We start from the raw sequence: 27,730 nt of genomic DNA on the forward strand, positions 1-27,730 counted from the left end.
CGCTATATGCCAACTTCCACGAAGACGTGATCGTGTACGGCAAGCTATCATTTGGTCAGCCAAGGGTGCCCTTCATCGCCCCTTCCCCTTAACTTCGCAATCGATATGCTCATTGAGTCCTTATCCTTCTCTAACACCTCGGTGATCGAAATACCCATGGGGCGTTTGCTTACGGACATTTAATGCATCGGTGATATTGCTTTACTTCTGCTGTACATTTCGGTGTGCGCTCCGAAGGCGTAAAATGTGTTACTGCAAGATTTGGTGGGATCGAACCCGAACCTCATAGTACTGACGGACGGGTAAAGGAAATCGAGGACAGCACTTGCCAACCTCTAACATTTGTGGTGCCGACGTGAAATCGGCCTGACTACCAGAGGTAGATTGTACAATGACGCGATCCGACCTGTCCTATTTTATAGGTTAGAGACGTAGCCGCCGCGTGCAGAAGATCGTTGGCGACTCTCTGGCTAAAGGAATATGTGAAGCTTTCCGCGGGTCTGGCGGGAACCTCATTCCGGTAATGCGCCAGATGGTTTTCCGGAAATTTCACTCTTCCTCAATAGGTCAACTGGTCACTGATGGCCAGTGTTTCTCCCCCTGTGCTTTATTCTAAATGAATAAAAAGATACCTGCGTAGTGTGACTCCGGCAATCTTTTTCCGTTTTTTTTAAAGGATTGGTACTGATCTTTTATTGTCATCCGTGGACATCACATCCTATTGATCTGACCACTTTGCGACCACACGGGGATGAGCGCGGCTGGTGATTTCCGTCAGAAGACCGTTGTTGTAACACGACAACCCAGTCATCCACACCTCATCAGATTCAAAGAAGCCAAAAAGGAACTAATTCAAATTTATGAGGAGATCTTGAATTATATCAACGAGTGTCATAACTTTACTACACAACAACATCAAGGTTCGTCCCTGTCTTAACCCTTATCCATTCTATTTTTAGAAGAAAAGTTTGCTCGACTTCTGGGTGAAGGCACACATGAAGATGTCGAACAGCATTTGGTAAAGATTAAAAGCATCCAAGGCATCATTTCCAGGAATCAGATGAAGTGTGCCTTCTTCGGAAGGTAAGGTGAATGCCATATATCTTACAGGTGATGGGCGTAAAGCATGCATGTGTATATCTTCGTTAGGTTATGCAAACGCTACAAGTTTCTGTGCTCAGCAATAGTAGAACATAAATGTCAAGTGGGTCGGAATAATCGTTATTTCCTACCTACTTTACCTTTACCAGGTGGAAACGAACAGGAAAGGCAGGAAAGAAACAGATTTTTGTGTAGGCGCGAATCAAGAGAGACGTAAACTGATGAGCGTTGACTGAACTTCGTACCATACGGGGCTGGGTTAGTGATATGCACAGACGATTGACGCCTGAGGTTCTGTCGGATTTAACACAGGCTATGATTAGCTAACTGCCCGTACTTTTGTCGTGCTACTTTGCAAATAACCGACGAACTCTCTGTTTGTTTAGTACCATGACGTCACTCTGAGTAGCATGGGCCCGAGAAAGATGCACGAATACTGGGGCAGTGCCAAGCTACCCAAGCCTAGACAGGGGGAGTCGAGAGGCAAAAGTCGGTTTCGAACCTCGAACTTTCTGGTCAGTTAATGCGCACTCTAACCACTGACCCACCTCGCCATATTCACTTGAAGTCCATCGTGAATGAGACATTCGGCTGCTAGTCAGTGGAATCTCCCGTTGACGCCTTGCCAATGTGCGATCGGTTATTTATCGCCACCTAGGTACAGTTTGGTGCTCAGGTACCAGGGCATCCATGTACTATGTGTTCAGTGCCACACTAGCGACTTTATGCTTGTTTCAAGCGCTTCAGATTTCTTGCCCATACTATAAGTAGTCTTCTTGTTATACAGGATCTCACAGCTACAATATTCAACCGCTCATATTAGGCGCTGTTGAAGTCCGCTGTCAGAATACATTCATTAGTGGCAAATACGCACCCAGAAACACCCTCATACCATCGTTTTAGCAAAATGTGGTAAGCCATTGATATTTTTGGTTCAAAAGTCTCCTGTCCTCATTTGAGTGTGTTATTAGGCTGGAACAATTCTATTGCAGACAAAGAAACAATCATTTGGCCCTCTGTCACTTTGCACACGCTCCACCGGCTGGAACCCGGCGCAGCAGATATCTCTGGACAGCCGGTTGTAACTAGAAAGAGTAGGTCTAGAGGCTGGTGTAGGTCGGTTTCAGATGGATAATGTTGACACGTGCGATACCCGACTGTCAGTGAAGAGCATTTATCAACAGGTAATCCCGGTTTGGGTTGCAAAGCACATACCAATCACAACGTACTTAACCCTCCGTCGAACCAAATTACCATATGATTCACCAATCAAAGATTAACAAAACTTGTGGTTGATACGTGAGGGTAATCAGCAGCTGAGGTGCTTTGAATCGGAACAGCAAGGCCTCAACTCTCGCAGAAATCGACGTTACCCCTCCCCCTCTCTAAACTGTTGGACTATAAGACTCAGTAACTCGCACTGTCTACCAATATTTTTAGTCGACTATTAACACGGAGCTAATTTGTTACGTCCCACTACTCGGCCAACCGACTAATCCTTTCACCTATTCGTAGAAACTTTTTGCGTTAATGGCGAGAAGTTGTACAGCGAAGTTCCACCGAACTTATCTAGAACAACCGTTTCCAAGCTTTTTCCAATTGACTGAATGCCTATATAGGTACGTGGTATAGGATTCCACGTGTCGACACCAGCCATGTCACCTCACTCACTGCACACAGCACGGTCTGTCATTAAGACCATGCGATTGCTGGCACCTTCCATCTTTCCAAATTGTCATACCTCGATTCTCTTCCTAATCAACTTGGTAACCGCTGCTGCCTGAATCCAAACCAGTCAGGCATCTAAAGAGGTAATCAACTGCATTCTTCGGGTCTTTTGTTCCGTTTTCATTGCACTCTCTGGCATGCGGCCTCCTAAGCAAATCCGCCATCGTCATGTGCAGTAACGGCAACACCAGATGAAAGCACTGGTGCTTCAGCGCCGCACGACCAAATATCATTAATTGCGCTCGAGATACTTCATGGAATACAAGACACGAGTTCATCTGAGCATTGGTTTTTCACGTTTTCATTGCAGTAAAGACTACTGATCAAACGTGAGGCTTAGGAAGTTTTTGCACTTTTTTCTTAACTCCAGAACTTCCAACGGGAAGAGCACAGTAATCAATGCCATGTTGGGTTCCCGGCTTTTACCCTCCGGGATGGGGCACACCACCAGTTGCTTTCTCGAGATCCAAGGCACGGACCGCGAGACGGGCTACGTGGCAATTCCAGAGAATGATCCTGATGGGTCAGGTGCTCAGGTGCCATTCTCGTTCTTTGTTTTGCTTTATTCCAGAAACTGTTTATTAAGCCACCAGTGAATAAATCGCTGGATATATTCACAGGTTTTTCATCAAACATTTCTGAAACTCGGACTTCTTGACGGTTTTCAAGCTCTTCTGATTTAATTTGTTCCACTTCTATCCGTACTTTACTTCCTTTGCACACGACCGTCAACATTTGGATGAACGGAACGAACGTAGGAGTGATTATCCAAGGCTCCTGTGGATGCCTACTTATAATTGCTTTTGGAGTATATCTTCAACTCAAACTTTTTCGGTCGTGCGCCTGTGGAAGCGAGTGCTAACAGAAAGTTTCGCTTCGCTACCCGGCAACCACAGATGTTTAGGTGGATAACATCAGACTAACCCGCTTGTTCCGGCAACGAACTATCTTGTGTACAACACTGAAGCAGAGGGTTTACCTAAGGGAATATTAGCGGTTGGTTTCAACAAAAATTGGCATGGGTTTTAGAGTCTGCTGGGGACACAAACTTTTGAAAACAATTCATTTTCTAGGTCCTTTGCATTTAGGCTCTGTCGGGATACCCTGTTTTCCAATATCTTTCTGTTATTAACCAACCCATGCTGGCAGAAGCTTCGGAGAGGTCACGCCATTGAATGGTTGTGCGAAATGAAAGTGGTTAAAGCCAAGCTGGGAACTTTGAGATCTACAGGCATTCTCGGATAAGATCTGCTTGCTTTTTCGTGCGCACGTTTCGAGATCCTACAGGACGTGATACTCAGTGGCATTCGTGCGGTCACTTTCTAGTCTGCCAACGGATCTAACTTTGGTCTGTATTATGCCGGACACTATTCGGTTGAATCACACTTGTCAATTCGCCCTGAAAAATACACATCGCTGAGTATCAAGGGTCGCATGCACCAGGCCACATTAAGGGCTGTGTTATTGTATGGCCACGAGACACAACTTCTGCGGGCAGATGTGAGATTTTCGCCGATCGATTTATCACAGGGGCTGTTGGTTACGGATAACATCGATAAAATCATAGTCGCATGGTTAGGAAACGGTGGGTTCTGCCACACCACTTCCGTATGAATTTCCCAAAATCCATAAATATGGTGTGCCCATTCATCCGATTTCGTTCGTGACAAACTAGCTTTTCCAGTTAGTAGGGTGACGTCATGGTAGATGTCTTGGGACCTATCAGACGACGCCTCGCCATGTATTTTCTAAGGTACTACTTTGAATTTGTCGACAAAATCAGTGGTTTGAATGCGAAAGCTAGGGTGATGTTTTCTTTTGGTGTTCTTTCGCTGTTTACTGATACCTTCCTGCTTGAGACCGTTGGTTTCATTTGTAATTCTACTACGCGGGCTTGGTATGTCTAACTAAGCTGTCGCTGCTCTTCACTTTGAGTGTTTCTTTTGTTCTCATAGCAATCCTTATAGACGAGAGGATGTAGCACTTGAGCCCTTATTGGCTGATGATTTTAAGTATCCGGTTGGACGCAATCAACTTCAGTGTCTCGTCGGTGATGAAGATCCTCATTACCAATGTGTAGGTGATGTTTCCCGTGTAGCCGACAGACCGATCTCGAAAGAGGGAGGGAAGAAAATGAGCGGTTCTACGTTGTCCCAAGTTACCTTGAGGATAGGTCATTGCGTCGAACAGTGCATCGAAGGAGACTTGAAGTTGACAGTGCGTGAACGTCGAAAGGCGCTTGAATGAGATAATCAACTCTACTTCCTCTTCATTTGTGCTTGTTTATTGTGTCGTTAAACGTGTACTTGGCTGTACAGTATTTACTTCAGTCATCGTGAACATCTAGTACCGTTAAGTGCGATGGCCTAGCCATGTGGTGCGCATATCGAATCATCGTCTACCGAAACGAGTGTGGCTTTCCCTGCCTTCTTTAGAATGGCGCGAACTGCGAGGTGGACTTATCATCCGGGTTGTCCGTCCAATTTTTTTCGACTATGTGCGGCTGGTCATCTGGTTAACGAGATCGGGCGGTGTTGGGAATACTCGGATTCCGCTTTACTGATAGTGTCTTGCTCACACGTAATACCGGATGGCATGCTTTCAGATACTACTCATGCTGTTTTATCAACTTGTTTGATTTCGTGTTTCAAGTTGTTTTGGTCTATTCCTATCCTACTTCTAATTGTCCCTGTTTAAAAGACGCTCTTTTCCGTTGCAGATTGCTAGTCTAGCCTCATTAGCCATAGACGGTGTCTTTATTATTGACACTGACCTATATTATTTGCTTTTCTCAGGATTGTAACAAACTTTAGTACCGTTCGTCGTAGCCCATAACCCATTGTTTCTCAGGACACACTTTCCACTTATTTCGCTCACTTCCTTCGCTTTTTATTATTGATCATATTACCGGTTATAGTCCCACCCAATTGAGTCGGTTAGTCAACTGGCTCATGCGCTGAGTGGTGTGCAACTTGCGACGGATTCAATGATCAGAATTTTTTGGCCAAGTTCTCAATGTCGGCTTTTGCGTGAGGATGTGGTGCTTCTCGATAGCCCTGGGATCAATGTGGATCCGGATGTGGATAGTTGGATTGATTCACATTGTCTCGACGCTGATGTATTTATTCTGGTGGCAAACGCAGAATCTACATTGATGCAAGCAGTAAGTACTGTATCAAATAACCATTTATTGGGGACTCCTCTTCCCACTAATAACACGATGGGCAATGTTGTGCTTTGTTTATGTTGTTTTGCGGTACTCTGACACCAGGTGAAACCTTTGGGCCCTCAGAACAGGTACATGTGAACTGGAGAGTGAAAGGGTTTAAAAGAAAGAATATTCGAAGCTTAAATTACTGTACTGTGCCTCGGCTTGCCTTTCGTTCTTGACCTTCACCCGTTCACTGAACTTGTGTAGAAGTATCCCATTATACTGCGTCAGATGAACAGCTACCCTCGGTGGCCTCGACAGCAAGTGCCTCATTTGTTATTTCAGCAATGTAGTTAGTATCCTCATCCCGCTATATTATGTTGGGGTCTTTCTGGTTTGAATGCACATGAAATCAGGTTAATGTGCTATCGGAAGACGCGATACCTATACGGAATTTGGTGTTTACTTTGAGTTAATATTGAATCATTGCCTTGCATGTAGCAGACATGTATGTCGTCGTTTGAAATACCGTAGTAACCTGCAGGGTAAAATCCAGGGCTTGCTCCTCTTGGCATGTGCTCTCTTACTCGTTGTGCTTAACGTTTATGATTTTATCGAGTTGATGTATCTCAGTTCGTTTGATAATACAAACCACCGCGGTGTCTCATTTCTAGCCCACCTCATCTTGATCCATACTGTGGACGCCTTTAAGACACAAAGCATTCAGCTGTAGCACCCTTCCGGTGCCTGGCTGCCATGCCACCCGAAGGAAGCACGAGGGTTAGGATACTGCCAGGTTGCCCAAGCCTAGACAGGGGAAGTCGAGTGGCGGAGGTCGGATTCGAACCACGAACCTTCCGGTCAGTAAATTTGCGCTTTAACCACTCACCATATCGCCCCTTTAAGACAAGCTTTCATTGAGGACGCTAATCGTTTTACAAAGCAAACCACAGTCGATGCGTTCACTCAAAACTTCCCGAAATTTAATTCCAACTTGATTCTTATCATAATGATAGGTCTTGTTCCTTATAACTCACACCTACTTCTTGCTTTACTAAACCCAACCACAGGAAAAGTATCGCCCCTTAAGACAAGCTTTCATTGAGGACGCTAATCGCTTTACAAAGCAAACCACAGTCGATGCGTTCACTCAAAACTTCCCGAAATTTAATTCCAACTTGATTCTTATCATAATGATAGGTCTTGTTCCTTATAACTCACACCTACTTCTTGCTTTACTAAACCCAACCACAGGAAAAGGAGTTCTTCCATCGGGTTAGTCAGCGCCTTTCGAAACCGAACATTTTCATCATCAACAATCGTTGGGATGCATCGGCCAACGAGATAGAGTATGTGAATGAGGTGAGTTTCCCCCACTAAAAATTTGGCTTAGAACCAAGATTTTGATCAGTAACGCCAAGAAAACCACGAGTATCGTCAGCTGAGGAGAAAGACTCGTAAACGAAGAGAGCAGAAATTGTGATTAATTGCCCGTTCTCCGGGCGGTCAGAAAAGCTGAGGATCACACCAATGGTTTTTTTTATCCGGGCTCCCCACCATCTGATTTATTTATTGTCGTCCGCCCTTCCCCGTCAGCGACAGTGCTTTCGTTACATTGTTGCTTTAGTTATCGCCTCCATATTAGCTTCGCACAGAAAAGAATAGTATTTTTTTGATATACCGTGGTCCAGTCGCACAATGTTTAATTCACGAAGCTGCGGCACACTTGATTGCGTGAGAGCTAGTTGATCCGGTTTTTTATTGTGCGTAACGCATTGGAGTGAGTTTGAGAAACTACTGGGTGGACGCAGTCTAGGAAACATAAAAAGAAACAAGAGATCCAGTTGGGTTCCAGGTGAGTCTTTCGAAAACCAAATTTGTTCGCAAATGGATGTATTTCGCTAGCATTCTAGGATACTTTCATTTTATTTTTTATTTGCTTCTATTTAACACTTCTATCCCACCATTCTCATCCACCTGTTGTTTTTTCCTGATTCCAACGTGGGTTACGCTGATTAGGACATGTACTGCGCCTGCCTCGCAGAGCTCTTTTTTTCCAGCCCTGTGATGAGTGGAAGCAACCGAGAGGTGGACATTGTATAACCTGGCAACGAAGTACGGAAACACTAACTGGTAAACTAGGTCGGGTGGGCAACCGCTGTCTTCCTGGATGGGGACCCCGGGACTCGACTCACCAATAGCTATTGACACTGCCCCAAAGGCACAGTCAGTGGCGCTCATGCATCAAAGCTATCGTCTTCAATACGAGGCTACCAAATTTCCGAACAAACTGAACGTGTCATCGCTTGAAAAGCTTGACTGTATGTCCCACATTATCGCGTTTTCCGGTGACCGAAACTGTAGCAACTGAAACCAATGTACCTATGGTACATGGTTTATAGCTGGTGAAGTGAATTGAATTGAACTGAACATTAAGTTGGGTTTATTAAAGCGAGAATGTGAATGCAGGTCACAGCGCCTGTGGGGCAGTGCCTACTATCTATTGTTTCCGAAATACACATACAGGACCGGTTAATCCGACATTGGTAAGACTGGAAAGAGACTTGTGCTGCGAGCAACCTAGTACCCTCGGAATGCTTTTTGATTCTACTGTGTGATTCCACTGTTTCTGAAACTACAGGCAGATAAATGGAAACGCTCACACTACTGGTTGTGGCAGGCAGCAGCGACACAATTTTTTTAGTGTTCTGTTCTACTCTCTACTGTCCTGAATTAAAATGCTGTAGTCCTATTGAGGATTTTTACGAAATGCTTGGATTTTATTTGAAGTAACGAGTGGACAGAACCAGTTCCTTTCACGCAGATGTGTTCTGACTGTACCACTCCTACAATAGGTTCGTGATCAGCACCTTCAACGTTGTGTCGCTTTCTTGGCCGATGAACTGAAAGTATGTTCACGTGCAGAGGCGGAGGCACATGTATTTTTCGTTTCGGCCCGAGAGGCACTCGCCTATCGATCAAGGTCAAATGCAGGCAACATGGCTTTTGGTTCTGGGCCACCAGAGAGTACAACACATGTTGGCTCACCTCTGCCCTCACGTAAGTTAATGTGGCTGTTGTGATTGAGTGTACGCAGTTTTTACCAATTCGTTTTTCTTTATGATCAGATGCTTTGCAGCCCCAGGGTGACATGTCTATACCACTACAAAGTCTCTTCGCTTCTCACTGTTTTTTTTCAGTACCATTTATGGCCGAAGGTTGGGAAGTTAGACTGCAGGAGTTCAGAGATTTCGAAGTGATCTTTGAAGTGAGTTCACCGTGTTTATCTTCAACAAATTTTTAGTGTGCCTACGGAACGAAATTGTTTGTAGCAATCGTATCTTCAGCTGCCATCACGTGCATTTGGACGTTATCCACTTAGAAGTGCATGTGCCTGCACGCCGGCGTACGTCATATGCTAAGCAGTGGGCTGTGGAAACTTTACTCTGTTCGTTAATGCAAGGTTTATGTTAACTTGCTGAACTCGGTTGGAAGAAAGATGATGACTACCATTTGGAACCGTTCAAAAACGATTCGTTCGATTTAATTATACGTTGTGCATTTGTTTGGTTCCAAAACATAGCCTCCACTTAGTCTGCTATCCTGTACGGAAAAATCCGAATCAGTGTATAGCCTATCTCTTTGGAATCATCAACAGATCTCTGGGCATCCGTGAAGCCATAACCTTCCGCATAAGGAATAAACGCCGTGTTACTTAACAGCGATTGGAAGATCATCGGTACTTTTAATCTACTTATAGACAGGATTTAACACGACTACTGAGGATTCGTAACGAGGATCAGGTACATGTTGAACGTTCCTCAGCTTTTCAAAATGAATTAACTTTGATTACAGGATGAAACCGTTGTTTCCTACTTCAAAATCCTCGAATTATCATCTTCTGTTATACTCCATTTCTCGGCTGCGAAATCTAGCTTTGTGGACACCAGATGAGTATTCGCAACCACCAGTTTATTTGACTGGGAGTTTGTCGGAAGTTGGTGGTTTCTACTAGCTTCACTTGGATCAAGTCATATTGTAGCCAGTACAAAAGCATTGATCCACACCTGCACTTTTATGATCTTATTACCTGGATAGCGCACCCGCCCTTAAGTTTGGACGTTTCCCTTCCCTTTTGATTTAGAAAAACCTATCCGAATCGGCCACACGAACCAAATTTGCCACGCACTGCGAACAGGGCAAGCAGATTGCGGAACACTTTCGTTCAGTTATGGAAAAGATCTATGAGACAACGGTGGAGGAGAAGTGAGTATGCCGGGGCTACTCGCCGGTGTTTTGAGCGCTATTTGTTGGGTGACTAATGCAATGGACTTAGTGTTTCCAAAGGTTCTTTTTCCATCCTCCACTTGCCTATCGCGTATGTCATTTGCTGCCACCAGGAACTCGTAATAATTTTCTTTGTCCTAATTCGGACATTGGTGTTACCACATTCTCATTCGTCTATTCGTATACAATAAGCAAGTAAACGAAAAGATATTCAGGGTAGCATCACCGCGAAGTGATGGTCTTGAAGGGTTGAATTCCACGGCAGGGTGTGCGTAAGTTTGGGAGAGTCGAAGGTTAGTTTGTTGGATGAAGAGACACCTGTATCGCTTTGGCTAGCAGGCTCGATAGCTTAACGGCGTTGACAGTGAGAGTAGAACTATGTGAAACATCTGAACGGTTGTAAGCGGGAAAAAGTCAGTTTATAGGACTGTTTGCCCGGCTAGTAACGGTCAATGGCTTCGCTCAAAAAGTTAAAAAAAAATCGCTTTACTCAGTCGTGGTAGGTAGTGTGGTCGATAGTATGAATCATTGGACCATACAAACAGGAAAAGTTTGGATCGTGTCGACTGACTTTAGACATCCTTCCACCGTACTCATTGTATTACTCCGTTACAGAGACGCGGCCGTTCGTTGTCGGTGTTTGTCGCAAGCTCATCTGGAAGAAGTTCGTTCGCGTTTGCATCGGACCTCACAAGCGTTGGATGAAATGACTCACACCTGTTTGGCCCGCGTTGAAACCCAGGTTGCTAGTGCGCTGAATGCAGAGATCCGCCGTCTTGGTGAACTGGTCGACTCTTATTCGCGTCCTTTCCATCCAGATCCTGCCATGTTGTTGCTATACAAAAAGGAATTGAACACACATGTAGAGCGCGAATTGGGGCGGAAGTTAGCTGCGGCTTGTTCTAGCGATATTCTCAATGAAGTTTCACGGTCAGAACAAATTATGATGTGTAAGTTGCTTGCAGCATTTGAGTTGCCTCTAATTCACAAAATCTCATTAAAGTCCTCTCATGCTACTAATTCGGTCAGCCCAGTGTTCCCATGAAACGACAGGTAATGTCATACTACTGGGTGGTATGGATGCCCAAGTTGAACGACAGCAATGAAAAAGTACGTTCAGTGCTCCACTCCATTCGTGGAATCGCCCTGAAGATAATGAGTAATGACTTCTTCATTGGTTGTTGATCGGGTGGCTGCTGATCTGTTCGCCAAGCTTGGTAATTGATTTGCAAACGTTTCTTCACGTACGAGTGAACGACAGCAATGAAAAAGTACATTCAGTGCTCCATTCGGAGTGTGGAATCGCCCTGAAGATAATGAGTAATGACTTCTTCATTGGTTGTTGATCGGGTGGCTGCTGATCTGTTCGCCAAGCTTGGTAATTGACTTGCAAACGTTTCGTCACCGTACGAGGAGACGTCAGCGCGCACCTAACTCAGCACTAATGATGTCTGTTCTCATGTGGCGAAACTTTTGCAAGTTAACTACCAAGCTTGGCGAACAGATCAACGGCCACCTGATCAACAACCAATAAACTTACCCTAGCTATCAATATCTCGATACATTACCAATGACTTCCTCAGGTGTGCACTGAACAACTTTTGTTCCTGGCCAGTACGAACCGTCAGCAAGATTGCTTACACAGGTTTATTTAGAGGCCATCGAACTCTAGCCAGTCATGGACTCAGCTGAACCAGGTAGCTATCCGTTGCAGGTGGACAGCCTTGACTAAGGATTTTCTTCCCTTCTGAGGGTAGAAATCCGATTCCGATCATGCGGGCTCGACTATTGCAGGCATTGTAAGGTCATTCAGTTCATCATCTGCAACCGAATAATCGTGTTGATATAGCTGGAAATCTGCGAGAAGTGCACATTCACGCCAGTGTCGAAGATTGGTAGGAAGACGAATGGAATGGAGTAAAAGAAGCTATCCTGTCAGCTGTTAGGATTACCTACCAGAGCCGCACGACTAGACGTATAATACAGACGGGAAGATTTTATTGACTCTAGAGGAATTATAGCAGCGATTGGTGACCAAAGTGATGTACGCAGAACTCTCAAACATCAGATTATCAGGAGTCCGAAAACTGATGCAGAGTTGGTGGATCGTGGGTGGAAAATATTGCGGTGGAGGAAGTGAACCCGTCCCAGTTCAGCTGAGCGGATCGACTGACTAGAACAAGGCGTCTTCACTAGAAGATCTGCAAAAAGCATCGTTTCAAGTGATGGACTGAACACTTCAAAGTACAAGTTAGCTCGATACAACCTGAATTAAACGTCGACATTAGCCTCCATGTACCACAGAAATTACCGATATGTTTGGTTCAAACCGACAAGGTATCCGAGCTGGATGGTTCGTACTCTGCACTCTTTGGATCGAAGCTTTGGTGAGCAGTCAGATGGCGCTATTACAAACATTTGAACCAAGACAATAACCGTGGGATCGAGCGTTTCGACGGTGATTCCATTGTTTACAAGGACTAAAGGAAGTCATGCGAAAATAATCGCGTCATCAACCTGAAGGTATTGGGAGTAGGCTCATCGGTGGTAGTTGACTCGGACCATTTGCTCATTCGAGTGGTCATTTGACTCCTTGAATATAAGCTCTTGGCTTCAATACATAGCTTCCCAGTTCTCAGCTTCATCAGACAACTACAGTGCTTCAACAACGACAATGTTGTCTCTTCAAGTTTCCCACTTTCCACTGGTCGAACTGTGGCAGTGGGTTCCAACGTGTCTTTGTTACCGTGTCTATTACTGACAAACTGACATGAACAGTATTAGATTTAGAGGAATCGAATTATCTACGGATGACTGTTTTACTTATCTTCAGTAGCTCTGTCATTGGCGTAATCAGCATACGCCTGCCACGGGTGGATTACATACTTTATGAATCTCAAGTCTGCGTGTGTCTGCGCAACCTTGATACGCTGACACGTGACGTTTCACATTGTTTCGCTCTCGATTCCTATCGATCCTTGATCCATCAATTTGCAGTTAAGTGAATTATTCTGCTAAATGAAACCTTGGATTTCTCCCTGACATTGTTCCTGTTTGTTGTCTACCTTTTCTGAATTTGGCTTAGCATCCGTAGTTTAAGAAGTTCCTGTGATACGGTGAGCACCCGTAAAACCAAAATGGTTTGCTCTGAGAAGGCATAACTGTGCTCTTCCACCAAATAGGCTACCTCAGCCAAAAGTAACTTGACCTTTCCACAGGACTGGGCAATGGGGACTGGGGGAATGTCGAGTTGCTTTACTTGTGTCGCTTACATTGTTTTCGGTTGTTGCAGGCGCACAAATTAAGGTACACTAACGTGATGGCTTCATATCACAATATTCATAGCATTTTCTCCTGGCAGATGATTCCGAATATCCTCTTTCGACCTCCAGCGTAGCTTCAGGTAATACTTTTTCATACTTTGGAAGACTGTTCCGTAGGGCCCTATTGGAAACGTGCTTTCGACCGAAAAACGACGTCTGTCTACTCTGTCCCGAAGTCGAACAGTGGCGGTTGTGTCCTCACTTGTATGGGAGGAAAAACTTGGATGGGAACACTGCCGTACGGTGGATGGCTAGTCAGTGTCCGGTCGGTTTCACTGGCGAAACATCAAGCACTAGTTTTGCGCGTGAATGCTAGAAATCTGTGAAAAAAACTGCCGTACGGTGGATGGCTAGTCAGTGTCCGGTCGGTTTCACTGGCGAAACATCAAGCACAGCACTAGTTCGTGAATGCTAGAAATCTGTGAAAAAACGCCGCGATCAGGGATAAATATATACTGGAAGGGATAAGGTCCACTTAAAAAGAAAACTCAAGATTCTAGCGAAATTGACCTAGAATTCAAGAAGCTGGAGAATGTTGGGATTCTCAGAAGTCTACCATGTCAGTATGACATCAACTGTGCATTTTGGTCGAACTGTTTTCCTTTCAGTGTATTTTGTTTCATGCACGATGCGCCATACAAACGATACAGGAACCATTGGAAACGTGACAGCACGTTATTTTCGTTTCCTTTTTTTGCTGAAAATTTCTAATATGAGCTCTAGTTGGCAATGTGTTGTTTAATCGACAGCTGCGGTGCCTTCATTGATGGTTGACCTGGTGACTATGCATCTGTTTTCCGAATTTGGCGGCTGAATTGTTCCGGTAAATATCATCAGCACGTGGTTGGGTGGTCAGTTCCTCCTTTCGTCCTTGCGCTTATTTAGCTTGCAAAGAGCATCTTTGGTCTTTAATGTGATTGGCTGTTCATAAGTCATCTCAGAGTCTGATTGATCTGTTTGCTATCTGTGTTGCGTAGTGATCTGCCTTGTGGTCGATGGGTTTACTAAGTGCTGTCCTTGTTGTTGGTTGTTTCCTTTTCGGAATGGTCTTTACTTGATCTGCGTTGCGTTGTGGCCTTCTTTCTTTCGTTTGGTTGATTGCTTACCGTCCATTTTTTGTTTTTGTTTTGTTTTGATTCTGGTTGGCCCATTACTTACTTGCGGTTCCTTTTCGTGGGCCCGGTTAGCTGATTTGTGTGCGTTCTATCCGCAGAGCTCTCCTTATTTTGGTCCTCAGGTTTGCTTGTCCTTGTTAACAGTTGTGCGTCCCGGCCCAACTAGTTTTTCTGAACGCTTCTTGTTTAAGTTCTTCCAGTTTCTTCTTTGATTCCTTGTGCATCTCAAGTTTGAAGTTTCTGGAGTTCCATCTTCCCCACGGGTAGTAAGGGAGGGTCGATCTCCATTTGCTTGTTTATCGCCGTATAAATTGAGTACCACGGCTTCATAAATTCGCGTTCTTCCTTCGTTCTTGTTCAACCTGGAATGCTGATATTGTTCCAGTCGGATTAGTGTACTTCCCGGTCTTCATTTACAAAGACAAACGAACTTGCGTCAGTGGGTTCAGGTTGATAGCCTCCTCCCTGCTTGTTCTGCAGTGTTTGCCGCAATTCTTGCACTGAATTTAACAAATAATACTAGTCTTTTCTAGTGTACTGGTTTCGGTAGGGTTGTTTGCAGTTCATCGTAGGTCTGTAGACCACTGATATATCATGATATCGTAGTACCTTTGTAGCTATATCAGAAGTGTCATCGATGTTTCATTGCCTTTTCTCTGTGCTTTTGAGTTGACTGAGATCTTCAAGTGACGTTCTCCGGGTAACCGCTTCCTTATATAGGCGTTTCCCTTTTATGAAGAATTCTATTATGTTGTAGTGTTCAGTTCGCTTGAGCAGTGTCTAAATGCAGCCTTGTTTGTGACAGTTTTGGGGATTGCTTTGTTCGTTCGGAATTTGAACTGTGTGTGACATTGCTTTAAGCCTTGGTTTGCATTTGCTCATCTGGTAAATTCTTAGCCAGACACCTAAAAATGTTAGCTTGCTGTTGCTTCCTTCTTCCATCGGGAAATCGACGTCGTGGAAAGCGCTCTCCATTTATTGACTTTTTCGTTGCAGCTCACTGTTTCTAGTGATGACAAAAGCATTGTCTACGTAAGGGACTCATGATTTGGGCGGTAGCACAGTTCTTTCTAGTTTGTGTTGGATTTCGTTGCTGCCTCCAGGTAGGCCAATAACCCCGTATTTGTGGCGTTTGTGAGATTAAAGTTTATTTCTTTAGTAAGAACATTCTATTCTTCCCTTGCCCGTTGTTTAATAGGGATATTCTAGACCCATGCCTCTTTGTTTTTCACCTCGACCCTGGGAAATTATTTTCAGAATATTTCCTTTTCGAACCGCGGATGCTACTCTTCTTTCGATAAGTGTACTGATCTTTTGCAGGTGGTTCGGTCCTATCGTTCTCAGACCGATCCCCCTTTCTTCAGTAACAATCCTCCGGTTGCCATTTCCGGTCTGACAGCAGCATGAGCAAGAGTGATAGTGTGCACGAATGTGCAGATATTTTCCTCCGGTCTCTGCTGTTGTATCGGTGGTACGAGTGCCTCTTTACATATGTACTATTTCTGTCCACCGCGTGAGTCTGGCCTTCTGCCATTCCCATGCACAAATTCTGTTCATATGTCTATGAAATCTACTGGAACACTTTTGGGGAAGTTGGAGATTTTATCAGCCTGACAGTTGGTCTTTTTTCAGAGCTTGTGCATGTAGGGTCGTTGTAGGACAAATCAGTTGAATAGTTTTGTGTGCAGTGAGTTTGATGAGTACTGACAACCTTTCGAAGCTGCAGGGATATCTCTCTGCAGGGATATCTCAGTATTCGAATAGTGTTCCGACCTGTCCGCTCAGAATGGCGCTTTGTTTGTTACCTTAATGACTTCTATCAGTTGACTCTAACTTCTTCGATTTTTTTCCGTTGATGGCCACTCTAGACTGTTTTTCAGTGTTTTGCTGAACACTTCACATCTATTCGGCAAAGCTGCAGTTCACATTCACACTTGGAAAGCAACCCTGGATTGTCCACTGGCTGTCACTCAACTTTATTTCATTCAGCGACGTAGCGTGTGACGTGCATTTGTTCGTTTTTCAGTGTTCTATCCCCTAGACTTCGTTGTCCGTTGCATTTCCGCACAATGACGCTACTGTGAGGCTTTCAGTAGGCTATATTTACATCGATGCTTGTGTTACTGACGGAAAGCTGTTTTTGAATTTTTCATTCGAATTTGATCGGTACTCGCCAGGTTGTGTTAATGTATATGGTGCTAAACGGAATACACATTTATCCTAATGGACGGAGTAAACTTATTTAGCACTGTCTATCTGACCTGCCAGTTTTCCAACATATGGCCAGGGCGAGTTTACATTTTGGTGGGTGGATTTTTGAGGTTAAAACTTCGGAGGCATCATATAGCCACACATTCTGCAGTTCACAGTGAAAGCTTAGTCGAAACGCCATCTTTCATGCTGAACAACTGTCGGGTGTTGTAAGTTGGCCCATTGAGTTGCCTAGATATGGAATTTGGTGAATGGCCATGGTTGCTTTGTCGCGCGGTTGATCGCTATCAGCTAGCCTGAATGGGACAACGGGCCTCACCAGGAACTGCGGAATTTCAGTTTGGAACGGGAATTACCGGCGATAATGCCGCGAGATCCGCCCCCATGTGATTTCCTGTGCCAACACACTGAGCAGTTGTCACTTGCTTCCTAGTGCCTTTCGGAACCTTTGACGCACTCTTAATGTATCATTCTTGTATGTGTGGGCGAAGTGTGTATAGGTGATTCAGGCTGTATACCCACTGTACGGTTGGACCCATATCTTTGAAAAATGGAACTGCATTCCTTCAATTTTGGATGTGCGGCAACCCAGCGGTTATCTCGCTCCCGTCAAATCGATGATTGATTTCGGGTTCTCCGACGATACGGCGACGGCAGTCCTACTCCTAAATGTGACTGGTCAACAATGCTTGATTAGTGCCCGAAATTCGTTTGTTTTATTCAGCCCGGCATAATTGTTAATTTATGACACCAAGGACAACGAAAAAAATGATCGAATTCAGCAGCACTCCTGAAATACACGAGCCGCAATTGTTCGTAGCCAGTCACTTCTTTGTTTGTTTCATTCAGAATTTCGACTGGTCACCGTAATGGTGTGTTCTGAGCGCATCCACATCCTTATCTGGATTCACTGTATTGTTTACTGGACACTAATACGGTCATATTTGCAAATCCAAACATAACTTCACTCATTGTTTCGGCCGCCTCAACCGGTATCGCTCTTCGAAGCTCATTATTATCGAGGTCATTTGTACTCTTGATCTACGACATCGTAGACACAAACCTCGGATTGCACGGGCAAACTTCATTTATGACCTGTAACTTCGATAACCATCCAAGATTACACAACGGTTTTTCACTCCTATCGTCTGTCGACTTTGATCCTTGTTGGACTTACCTACTTGGGACCCGTGGATGTTTCCTCCGTTGTATTACATTCCAGTAAAAGTCCTAATATTCAATGAATATTGAAATTTTACTATTTTCATGGCGCAGAATTTGTTTGCGTAGCCAGTTCAATTTGAAAGCCGATGCTATGACTCACGCTGCCGAGGTTTTTGCAGTGGGTGGAATAAACAGGCGCTGTTTTGGATAGCAAAAATGCGGAGCAGCTAGTCATACTTCAAACCATGAAAGTGAACACACTGCTACGCTATGTTTCAAAGGGTTGTGTATATTGGATGCCAAAAAAACCGAAGACGCATGCAATTCAATAGCAACTTGTGTGCTTTGTTGCATCATACTTCCTAACTAAGTGATATTAAACTGGCGATCGAAAGACTAAAGCAAACTACCGGATTTGAACCGGTCTCGCAAGATTTATATATTGTTCCATTCAAAGTGGATTATCATTGAACTGGATGTGCTGTGCAGAAGCAGCCTTATGCAGAATGCCGTAAACGAAAGGTCCAGGTGAACTTTAGCCGAATCTCCCGTCAACACCAAGTTAACTTGCGGGTGTATGTCTATCACATCGTACGTACATTGTGATGTTGACGCTGGAACTCAGAATGGTCTAGATCGCTAGGGGGCTAGGTTTACCTGATTAGTCCCAAGGAAGAAGTACGAACCTGGTGGTGGGCTGGCCAGAGTCTTCCGATTGACCTTGTGAATATTATGTCAGTGCTTTACTTGATCAAGAGTGCACCTTACTTAGATGGTTAACTGTGAAAACTGGTCAACGTGGGATCACAGTCAACTGGAATCCTATAAGTGCATTAGGTATGTAGCTGCTGCACAACTAAGGGTAACAGTTTACTCACCCGTACCGGAGTGTCTCTTTCCTTAACGTCAACTTTCGCTAGTCGTTCTGTTATGTAACCGCTTCTTAAAGTCGAACTTAAATGTCCCCTGGGATTTATCTCTGTTATTTCCCGTTCCACCTAAATCCCCTTACCAGTTACCTAAATTCCTTCATAAATAATTCAGCATCATTCTTCTTGGTAAAATCCGCTGCAACAACGGTTTTCTGATTCGGAATGAACCAACATGTCGTTCTGACCTCAGTTACAGGTCAAGACCTCAAATGGTCGACTGCATTTCGGAGCTCTTGTCTTCAAGTGTCTCCGAAGTCGGAATAACTGTGCGGGTTAGTGATCGGCGCTTTGGAGTTTGTGAACACACAAAGTGGGAAAAACTGAAGTCAACCCATATGAAGACGGGGAATTCCTTGGTCATCAGGGTGGCTAGTTATGGGTTCAGCTAGGGAATGAAGCAAATAAATTATTACTGATTGAGACGACTTTCTAGCGCAAGTCGAGAATTTCCAGAGGAATGCAACGGATACATTTCCTAAGTTTAGGGCTAGTGAGTTTTAACGGTTAAAAATCATGTATTAAAAGTCACAGTGGACACCGGCTTCTTCATTTCTGACTACACTTGAGCATTATTGACTGGCCACAATTACGGGGGATCTGCTTTCGATTCTTCTGTATGATTTCATGGCTCTGCATCATCGGACAATCCGAAACGCAGACGAAATGATTATTCGGTTTGGAATCCTGATTGTTACAAACCGTAATCAATCTCTAGAGGATTAGTCGACCAAAAGAGAAGTTATTCTGTTATAGTTTCCCATATCCTCAACCGCAATTTAGATCAACCCCACCTACTTAATTTTGCACCAGGTATTGAATGTTGAGTCTTGCTTTCGAATGAACAAACTTTGCCGTCTTTTAGCTAACTGTCGATCACTCCATATGTAATCGCCCTTCTGACACTTGTTAACCAAACTCCTGTCTTTGCTCGTACACCTATCCTACCCCAATGTCGGTTTGGATAAATCATTGTTTGTGTAGGGATTGCTTGACGCTGGTTATCAAGCCTACCGAAGCAGGATATGTGCATGCTTTTGGCTTGGTAATGGTTTCCGTGCTCTTTGTTCTTACACGCTTATTACCTTCATCTGCTAACCTAAATGGAGTAACATACGAATCCTCATTCATCATTCTTCCCCTTCAACTGAAGTGCAGGTGAACTGCTGACCGTAAAACAGGCAGTTGTCACCTCTTCATTGGTTAATGGAGGCCTGTCCTGAGGCGTGTCACCGCGCACCGGTTTCCCCGAGTCTCCATCAACCTCATGATATACTTCAACCCAAATTGGACTGTTTTCGAGAAATACACTCATTTGCAAATCAATTTGGTTTTCACGAGATACGCAACTGAATCGATCGTTTATGATATTCTACGACTAAATGTGCTGCACACAGGCCGCCTCATGATTCAGTTGGCACGATATTCGAGATATCGCAGTATGTTTTCATAAGGGAAACTACTCACAAGGTTGCTGATGTGTGACTAATGCTGATGATGTGACTAATTTACCTGCAATTTGCCACTCTACTGTTGTTTAGACCCTCAGCGCGATCATCTTCTGCATTTTAGATAAAAACTATGTACATTACTTGGGTACCTTGATGTTCCGTTCTGACCTAGTTTCACACCGGACAGTTTTCCGATCGTTTGGGGTTTTGTTTTCTTGTGTCATGTGTTTTCAGACCAAATCACTATATCATATCAACCATGACTCCTTTTTCCTCATGCCTTTCCAGCCAAGCTTGCTTCTATTGTCAGCGATGAGGCACAGAAAAATCGTATTCTTCAGCTAGTGGATCCAACGGCGTTCCAACCAGAATTTCACGTGGATTGTCGAAATCTATGCGCAGATTTTCGTGAGGATATTCAGTTCCGTTTCAGTTTAGGAATTGGCACTTTGTTTCAACGCCTTACTGCTCCCCGTCGTGGTACGAGTCACGTAAGTTGCTGTGCCGCTGTCAATGTTACGTGTCATGATAGTCAACAATGTTTTTTTTCGGAAGATGAACTGTGTACGGTGGTAACAAGGGGCTAATGACTATTCATCGTTACCCTGCTGTCATGTATTGCAATTACGCAACCGCTCAGTTCAGGAGGCGGCTTGTCATTTTTCACAATGTGGTAAATTAATTCCTTTTGTTAGTTTCCTGACGTGTTTGTTTGCTAGCTGCAAATCTGGCCTTCCGGGTGCAATTTTTCTGTTCATTTCTTCCGTGCAGCTAGTTCCTAATGATTGGTAGGTCGGCTTAGATCGCTTGGTTGGTGAACACGAACTTTTGGCACCCTCATGGAGACAAATCTATATCTGAATCGCTTCGCAGTGTTGTGTTGTGCCCGATCTCAGCGCGCCTAACCTCGAGTTTTCCGGTTAATAACTGGTCATGTATGGGTGCATGGGGTGTGCCGTACTTTAGCGCAACGTTTCAACTGAAATCACGGACGCAAGGATGCGGCTGCTTCGTTCATATGCAACTTGGCAAATCGAGTATTTATGCACAGGGCGTCAAAACCCTTCCTGTTGAGTATCTGCGCGTCACATAGGTACCTAATCAAATCGAATTGTTACCACATTCGATGCTGTCTCTGTTATTGTTCCTAAGCGCTTGGAATGAGCGAAAACCAGCGGTCCAGGTGCTCATATAGGTTACAGTTTGCCTGCATTGATAAATAAATGCTGGTATTCTAAACTATCTCAGAATTTCAGATCTGACTTTGATTCGAAAGGTGAGGGCAACATGTCTTGAAAAGCTGAGGGAGATTCCGTGGCTGTTTCGTTCTTCTCGGTGATCTTCAACCGTGCGTGCCCCAAGTCTAGCGAAATTCGAGCTCGCTGCCTTTAGAAACCATACCATTCGACAACTGTTGGTCAGCAGTATGATTTACTTTTAGTTACTCAGGGTGTACCATGATTCATCATCCAACCTCACTGTTGACTTCGCACGGGCCAGTATATCTATTGTTTCAATCTTTAGGACGATACTCCACATTTTATTTCACACATTGTTTATGGTTGAATGTGTTTTTCGCTGATTTTTCAGTATCCCTGGTCTTCATCAGTCGACCAGAGTGGCGTCATTCTACAATCTGTGGTTTCATCTTGGCCTCTGGAACTGTTCCCTTCTCTTTTGAGTCGTAGCTCGGTTGGAGCTGTGATCGTATTCGGTTTGGTGAGTTATCTTCCAATTTAACGTGTACGTCATCGCTCTCTTTCTTTGTTCTATCACTTGTGACTTGATTTCTCCTGTCTTTCCGCTCCAGGTGTCCAAGGCGGTTGGTTGGCGTGTCATTGGCCTTGTTGCTGGGCTTTACGGTGGTCTGTATTTATACGAACGCTTAGCGTGGACCAACAAAGCGAAAGAGGCAGCGTTCAAGCGTCAATATGTGGATTTCGCGTCACACAAACTTCGTCTTATTGTCGACTTGACCAGCACAAATGCCAGATACCAAGTAAGATGGTGTTCGTTGGTGTCACAGAACTGTTGCCCAGTGTCCACTTCCAGGAAAAGGTTGCAAAAAGCCATTGGTATTTTCACTTATATGCAGGCACGAATGATGTGCATTCGGTTTTGTTTTCGTTGTTTGAGAGGGTGCCTGTTCATGCTCACCTAAGCTGAATTCCTCATGACAAAAGAAGAGTCTCCTGAGTTTATGATGATCGACTTAACAAAGGGATTGCAGTACGAAGAGGCCCTTTCCGAAGGGTACTAACTAGGATTGGATATCTGTTCATTTTGTTTCATAGGTCTCGCCCTTTTTCACCCATAAATTGTCTCTATGGGGAATTAAAGGTAGCCCGGATGCGAAGTTAAAATGTACTGATTGGACTCTCAAGCTTGGGCGTCACACTCTCGGAGCATCTTAATTTGCTTTCAGGTTATCTTCAGATTCCCATCTGTACACTCCAAAATTCATATGAGAATCCATTTTTAATAACTTCAATACGTCCTAGCATTATAGTTTTTGGTACCATTGGATGCAGTTTATCAACGTGAGTTGTTTTCCCTTACAAATATTTCACATCAGCATTCGTCCTTTCGGTTTTTTTGTGGATGCTGGTAGGGACCCGGTTGTTGAACTATTTCTCGTCCACGAATTTCAAAGTCATGCTGCAGGACATAGTGTCTTTGAACATGCATCCGAGAATTCAAAGAGTGGCACTGGAGGTTGTGGAGCAGTATGAGCTCTGGGAAGTTGCTTTGGCTCAGATGTTAGTGTGACAGACGAAGTGAACGTACGAATCTCACAAACGAGGATTGCGTTTGCCTATTTGTGCCAATTGTGGCTACAAACAGGCACGTGACCGGGTCTCAGGCTTTTGCGAGACTTGCCCAATCCATGCGTAGTATATGATACACCTTGAGGTCTCTGACAGCCACGGACTCAGAGCTATAACACAAATTGTCTGTGACTGGCGAATTCGCAAGTAGTTGATTAGGGTACTGTTTTTTTGCTCATTCAGAGGGTACTTTCGTCAAAGAATGTATCCAGTACCGCAAGCAAAGGTGGCTGGGTTAGTGTCTTCCAAAACGAGCGCTGTTTTCCTTGCACAATTTGGAGTGATGGAAACCTAGAAGAGAACAGGAATGACCTGGCAGATGGGAATAAAGGATGTTCCGAAAAGTTTGGATGCCCTTGGTGCTGTTCGTCTTCCAGGATGCAGTCCACGAGACATCCTTGTGCTTGGTTAGAGACGCCAAAAGATGTGAAGGCTAAGTGGTGTCAGTGGCGTTCATTCTATCAGACCAGATTCTATCCGGATTGTCTGATTGTGTTTTGGAGGTGTAGGTACCTCGGGTATCAGTTGCGGGCTAGCCATAAAACTCCACCTCCGCTCCATTTCTTGGTCGAACTAAGTTGCACAGTGGTGGGAACAGTGTTCTCATCTGGTGTTGCTGTCACTGATAACGGTGGTATTAATGACGATAATAAACTATTTACGTCTCCTTCTTCGGTTTGTTTAGGTCAAACGAGAGCTCCAGGTTTCTCAAAAGAAGTTGGTTGCCCAAGTCGAACAATTCTCAAACACTTTGGTTGAAGAGGTGAAGCAATTGGATGCTGACATTCAACATCTGGAGGCTGTTACTACGGAGTCCAAGCGCTTGAAGTAAGTCACGCGTTGCCCGATTGTTTGCATTTCCGGAAACTAACGACAGGTTTCCTTGGTGAACTAGTGTTTTGGAGAGGCATGCTGATAAGTAATTAGAAAACACATAGACTCCCATCCAAAAGTTTCATATGTCTCGGCATGTTTAAACGGAAGTGAATTACGAAACCTCGTCGTCGGTTGGATACCACATGTACTTTTCGTTGGTGTAGAAACTTTTGTAGAGTCATTTACACACGTAATCTGTCCGTCCTTCGATGTATTCTTCCTGTTGATGTAGCTGTTACTGAATGGACAGTGTTTTTCCAGGTGCTCGATAAAACTTAGTGACTCTCTCCCCTTTCAACTTACTACTTTGCTGGTTGCACTGGGTATTTCTACCCTGATAAAGATAAAAATGATAAAGCGTTCAGCTGTAGCACCCTTCCGGTGCCTAGCTGCCATGCCACCCGAAGCAAGCACGAGGGCTGGGATACTGCCAGGTTGCCCAAGCCTAGACAGGGGAAGTCGAGTGGCGGAGGTCGGATTCGAACCGCGGACCTTCAGGTTAGTAATCCGCGCTCTAACCACTTCGGCCATCTCGCCCAAACTGGCCTCAAACTGATTCGAGCAAGGTTAATGGTGTTTCCAAGTTTGTAGAGCACTTCTCTTGAGTGGCTGGCAAATGCAGCGTATAAATAGCTGTTGGTTTTTTGGCCCCAGCAGCCAAATGCCATTCAGTTTGCAATATGTAAAGGTGCTAGAACAGCTGCTAACACAAGCAGGAACATTGTATGGATATCATAGTAGTCCTCTAACCACACACTTTGCGTCATGTTTGAGCCTTACCGAACAGAGCCTCAGTTCTATCCTTATATTGTGCGATTTACCTACACCTTTTTCGCCTACTGTACTATCGAATAATCCTAATCCACAAGCCATCATTTTCCCTTTTTTCATTTTACAGAAACCGGGCTGGTCACGTGTTGACAGCGTTGAACAAATTTAATGATCTTTTCATTACAAACGTTTGGCACGATCAAGCTTAACTGAAAACCCAAAATGTGCTGCCCTCTTAGTTACACACATGACCATTTCAGTGCCTGTCCCCTGCTCTGCCACCGGTCTTACTGGGTTCAAATCACCCAACCTGTTGTAACATTATTTTCGCCGTAGTTCTTTCGCTCCTTATCTCACAGCTGGATGGAAACAATGGTCATGTCTATATTGTAGACTGCTATCTTAGTTGTTTCTCATCTTATTGCACCTTAGGGTGCCATGTACTCCGTTGGAGCTTCACAAATATGTCATTTTCATTCGGTTTCGATATTTCAACATACACCTTTTGAATACCAACCAACCAACCAACCTTTTGTTGTCACTCAAGAGATTTTGCTCTGATAGCTTGAGTGCACTTGGTCCCAACTTCTCTTACTCTAATAGGAGTATGTTCGCTTACCAAGTATCGGGACTGATGAGTCGCGGAACTACACAGTTGTTGAACTTTCTATAACCACTTCATCTGTTAAACCCATCGAAAGATCGTCAAGCCTTAGGTTAAAAATGACTTAATCGAGATTTCATTCTGTAAGCGAAAAACCTGGAAGCATTATGCAGCTTTTCGATCCTAATCGGGAATTTTTAGCAGTGCGTTTGTCACGAATCCGCAGGGAGATTTGAATTCGCGACCTTCCGGCTAACAGTTTGAGTCTAAAGTGTCCGGCGGTAGAATATGTAGGTAAGGTGAGAGAGAGAGAGTTTTCAGCCGACATAATTGCTGCATGAGCGATATTTGGGCAGCCTTACGTATTCATGACCACCTTTCAGCCTGTTGGTATCAAGCTATAACAAAACTCGTTTTGCCCTATAGATGTTTCTCTAAGTCGTCGGTGTTCGGGGAGTACTGTCAGGGATACCGGCGGCTGTGTATTAAACGAGGAACCCCATCTCCAACCCCATTAGTTCCGATACTTTGGGCAGGTTCTGCCGTCCGCGTGATTCAGTCAGAGTAATACTAGCACGAGAAGCGTGGTCAGTGTCGGCGTTGTCATCCAGGTGGTCATGTTAGAACCTAGAACGGCACTATCAGACCTGTGTTGAACACTTAGATCTGTGGGTATTCTGGATCAATTCGTGCTGATCGCCACAATGTCAGAGCAAGTGCGATTCCGCTCGTATTCGTGAGGCCGAACAGAATTTAAGAATGTTGACAGTCATGTAAAATAGTATTTTACAAAATATTGCTTTAAGTGTGGACGAGACAAAAGCGTAATTTGTAGGAGGGGGATGGTAGGTGCGAGCGTTCTTGTTCGAGCCCGGTACGGTTTGCCCTTATGTTGTGACAGTATCTGCATTGGGCTTTATGTTTCAGTATGGGTTGGCTGACTTACAAACATGTAACTTATAGAAACATGCTGGCCTGTTCGTACTCTAGTCAATTCTTGGCGGCGTGCTGGCTCGCAAGACCGTCTAGCAGCAATGCATAGGATGGAAACGGTTTAACAAAATTGAGAGCGAATGACCGGTTTTCTTGAGATTGAGGCAAGTCCAGACCATTCAGGGAACAAGTGCTTCTTGTATGATGTATGGTTTTCGGAAGCTTGTTTCCCTTGTAGATTAGAATGGGAGAAAATTTCTCATGAAGATTTTTCCCGGTAGGCTGTGTATATTTCCAGCAACGCAGACCTGTGTAGTCTCCGTCGCCTCATATAATTGTTGCAGCTCGCTAGTGGTATGATTTTCATCAGTGTAATGTTTTCTTTCTGTCTGCGATGCAAGAGACAGATCTGTGAAACTTCAACCCAGTCTGTGCGGCTTGTAGCAATGTAGCCCCTCACAGGAACCGCCCATAGCTTCTACAGAATAAAATATAAAGATATAAGGGCTTAATTGATTCACCGAAATCTCACAATTACGCGGTAGGAAATTTTCGACAAGGTGTATGCGACCTTGCGAATTTTTCTGTTCGAATTCCCCGATTATCGTGATTAGGACATGGGGGTTAATCCAATGCTCACAGTGGCTACAAAACGATTGAGGTTTTTCGAATCAGAAGTCCCTTGGTTAACGCTCGCCGTTGAATTGGGGGTTGCCCCATTCTACTGATAAGGTTCACTAAAATTACACGAGTCCTTTTTGTGTTTTTTCCGTAGTCCCTACACAGTGGAAAACCCGTCTCGATTTCCAGCGTGCCATCTACACTGTATGAATTTACACTGCTCCTAGTGAGATTATTTCTAAGTAGCGGCCAAGTTTCTGCAGTTTTTAGCATATCCACACTCTTCCTTTGTAGTAAATGAGAGATGCAGTTTATATTCGAGCTGAATAATCGCACGATATTCGCTTCAGCTCAAATTGACAGCGATACTTACAAGTACCTTCACACATTTCACCTGACCGCTTGGGAGGTGCCACGTTCGATATTCGCTTTAAATTATCGTGAATTGTGTATGAGGGCACATTACCGCGGTTCGATTAAAACACCCGGATTCCTCAGACCTTTCTGTGCACACAAGCGCATGTATCTACTGGCAGATTTGTGACTGCATTTCTCACCTTCAGCAACATAACTATCGGTAACCCGTCAGAGATTTGTTAGCCACAATCCGAAGATGTAAAGCACACTGGTTGATGAT

At 44.3% G+C, this 27,730-nt stretch overlaps 2 protein-coding genes across 2 annotated transcripts in view; one reads left to right on the plus strand and one right to left on the minus strand.

The window, feature by feature from the left end:
* Nucleotides 1–751: 751 nt before the first annotated feature.
* T265_00734 (hypothetical protein) lies at nucleotides 752–26,924 on the plus strand (the record flags this gene model as incomplete). Its single annotated transcript, XM_009164583.1, has 15 exons — nucleotides 752–920; nucleotides 960–1,083; nucleotides 3,200–3,365; nucleotides 5,747–5,992; nucleotides 7,235–7,342; nucleotides 8,836–9,040; nucleotides 9,181–9,248; nucleotides 10,125–10,246; nucleotides 10,883–11,217; nucleotides 20,749–20,951; nucleotides 22,051–22,179; nucleotides 22,271–22,459; nucleotides 23,974–24,116; nucleotides 25,063–25,123; nucleotides 26,817–26,924. The coding sequence occupies 15 exons, from the start codon at nucleotides 752–754 to the stop codon at nucleotides 26,922–26,924; spliced, it is 2,376 nt and encodes a 791-aa protein (XP_009162847.1).
* Nucleotides 22,085–27,730, minus strand: part of T265_00737 (hypothetical protein) — a gene marked incomplete at both ends in the record, with an annotated part of 150,759 nt that continues 145,113 nt past the window's right edge. Inside the window, 2 exons of the mRNA XM_009164586.1 lie at nucleotides 22,085–22,327; nucleotides 24,468–24,498. Coding sequence (XP_009162850.1) covers nucleotides 22,085–22,327; nucleotides 24,468–24,498 — 274 coding nt within the window. The remainder of the gene's footprint in view (nucleotides 22,328–24,467; nucleotides 24,499–27,730) is intronic.

The sequence above is a fragment of the Opisthorchis viverrini genome, assembly GCF_000715545.1.
Source record: "Opisthorchis viverrini unplaced genomic scaffold opera_v5_7, whole genome shotgun sequence".
Lineage (NCBI taxonomy): Eukaryota > Metazoa > Platyhelminthes > Trematoda > Opisthorchiida > Opisthorchiidae > Opisthorchis > Opisthorchis viverrini.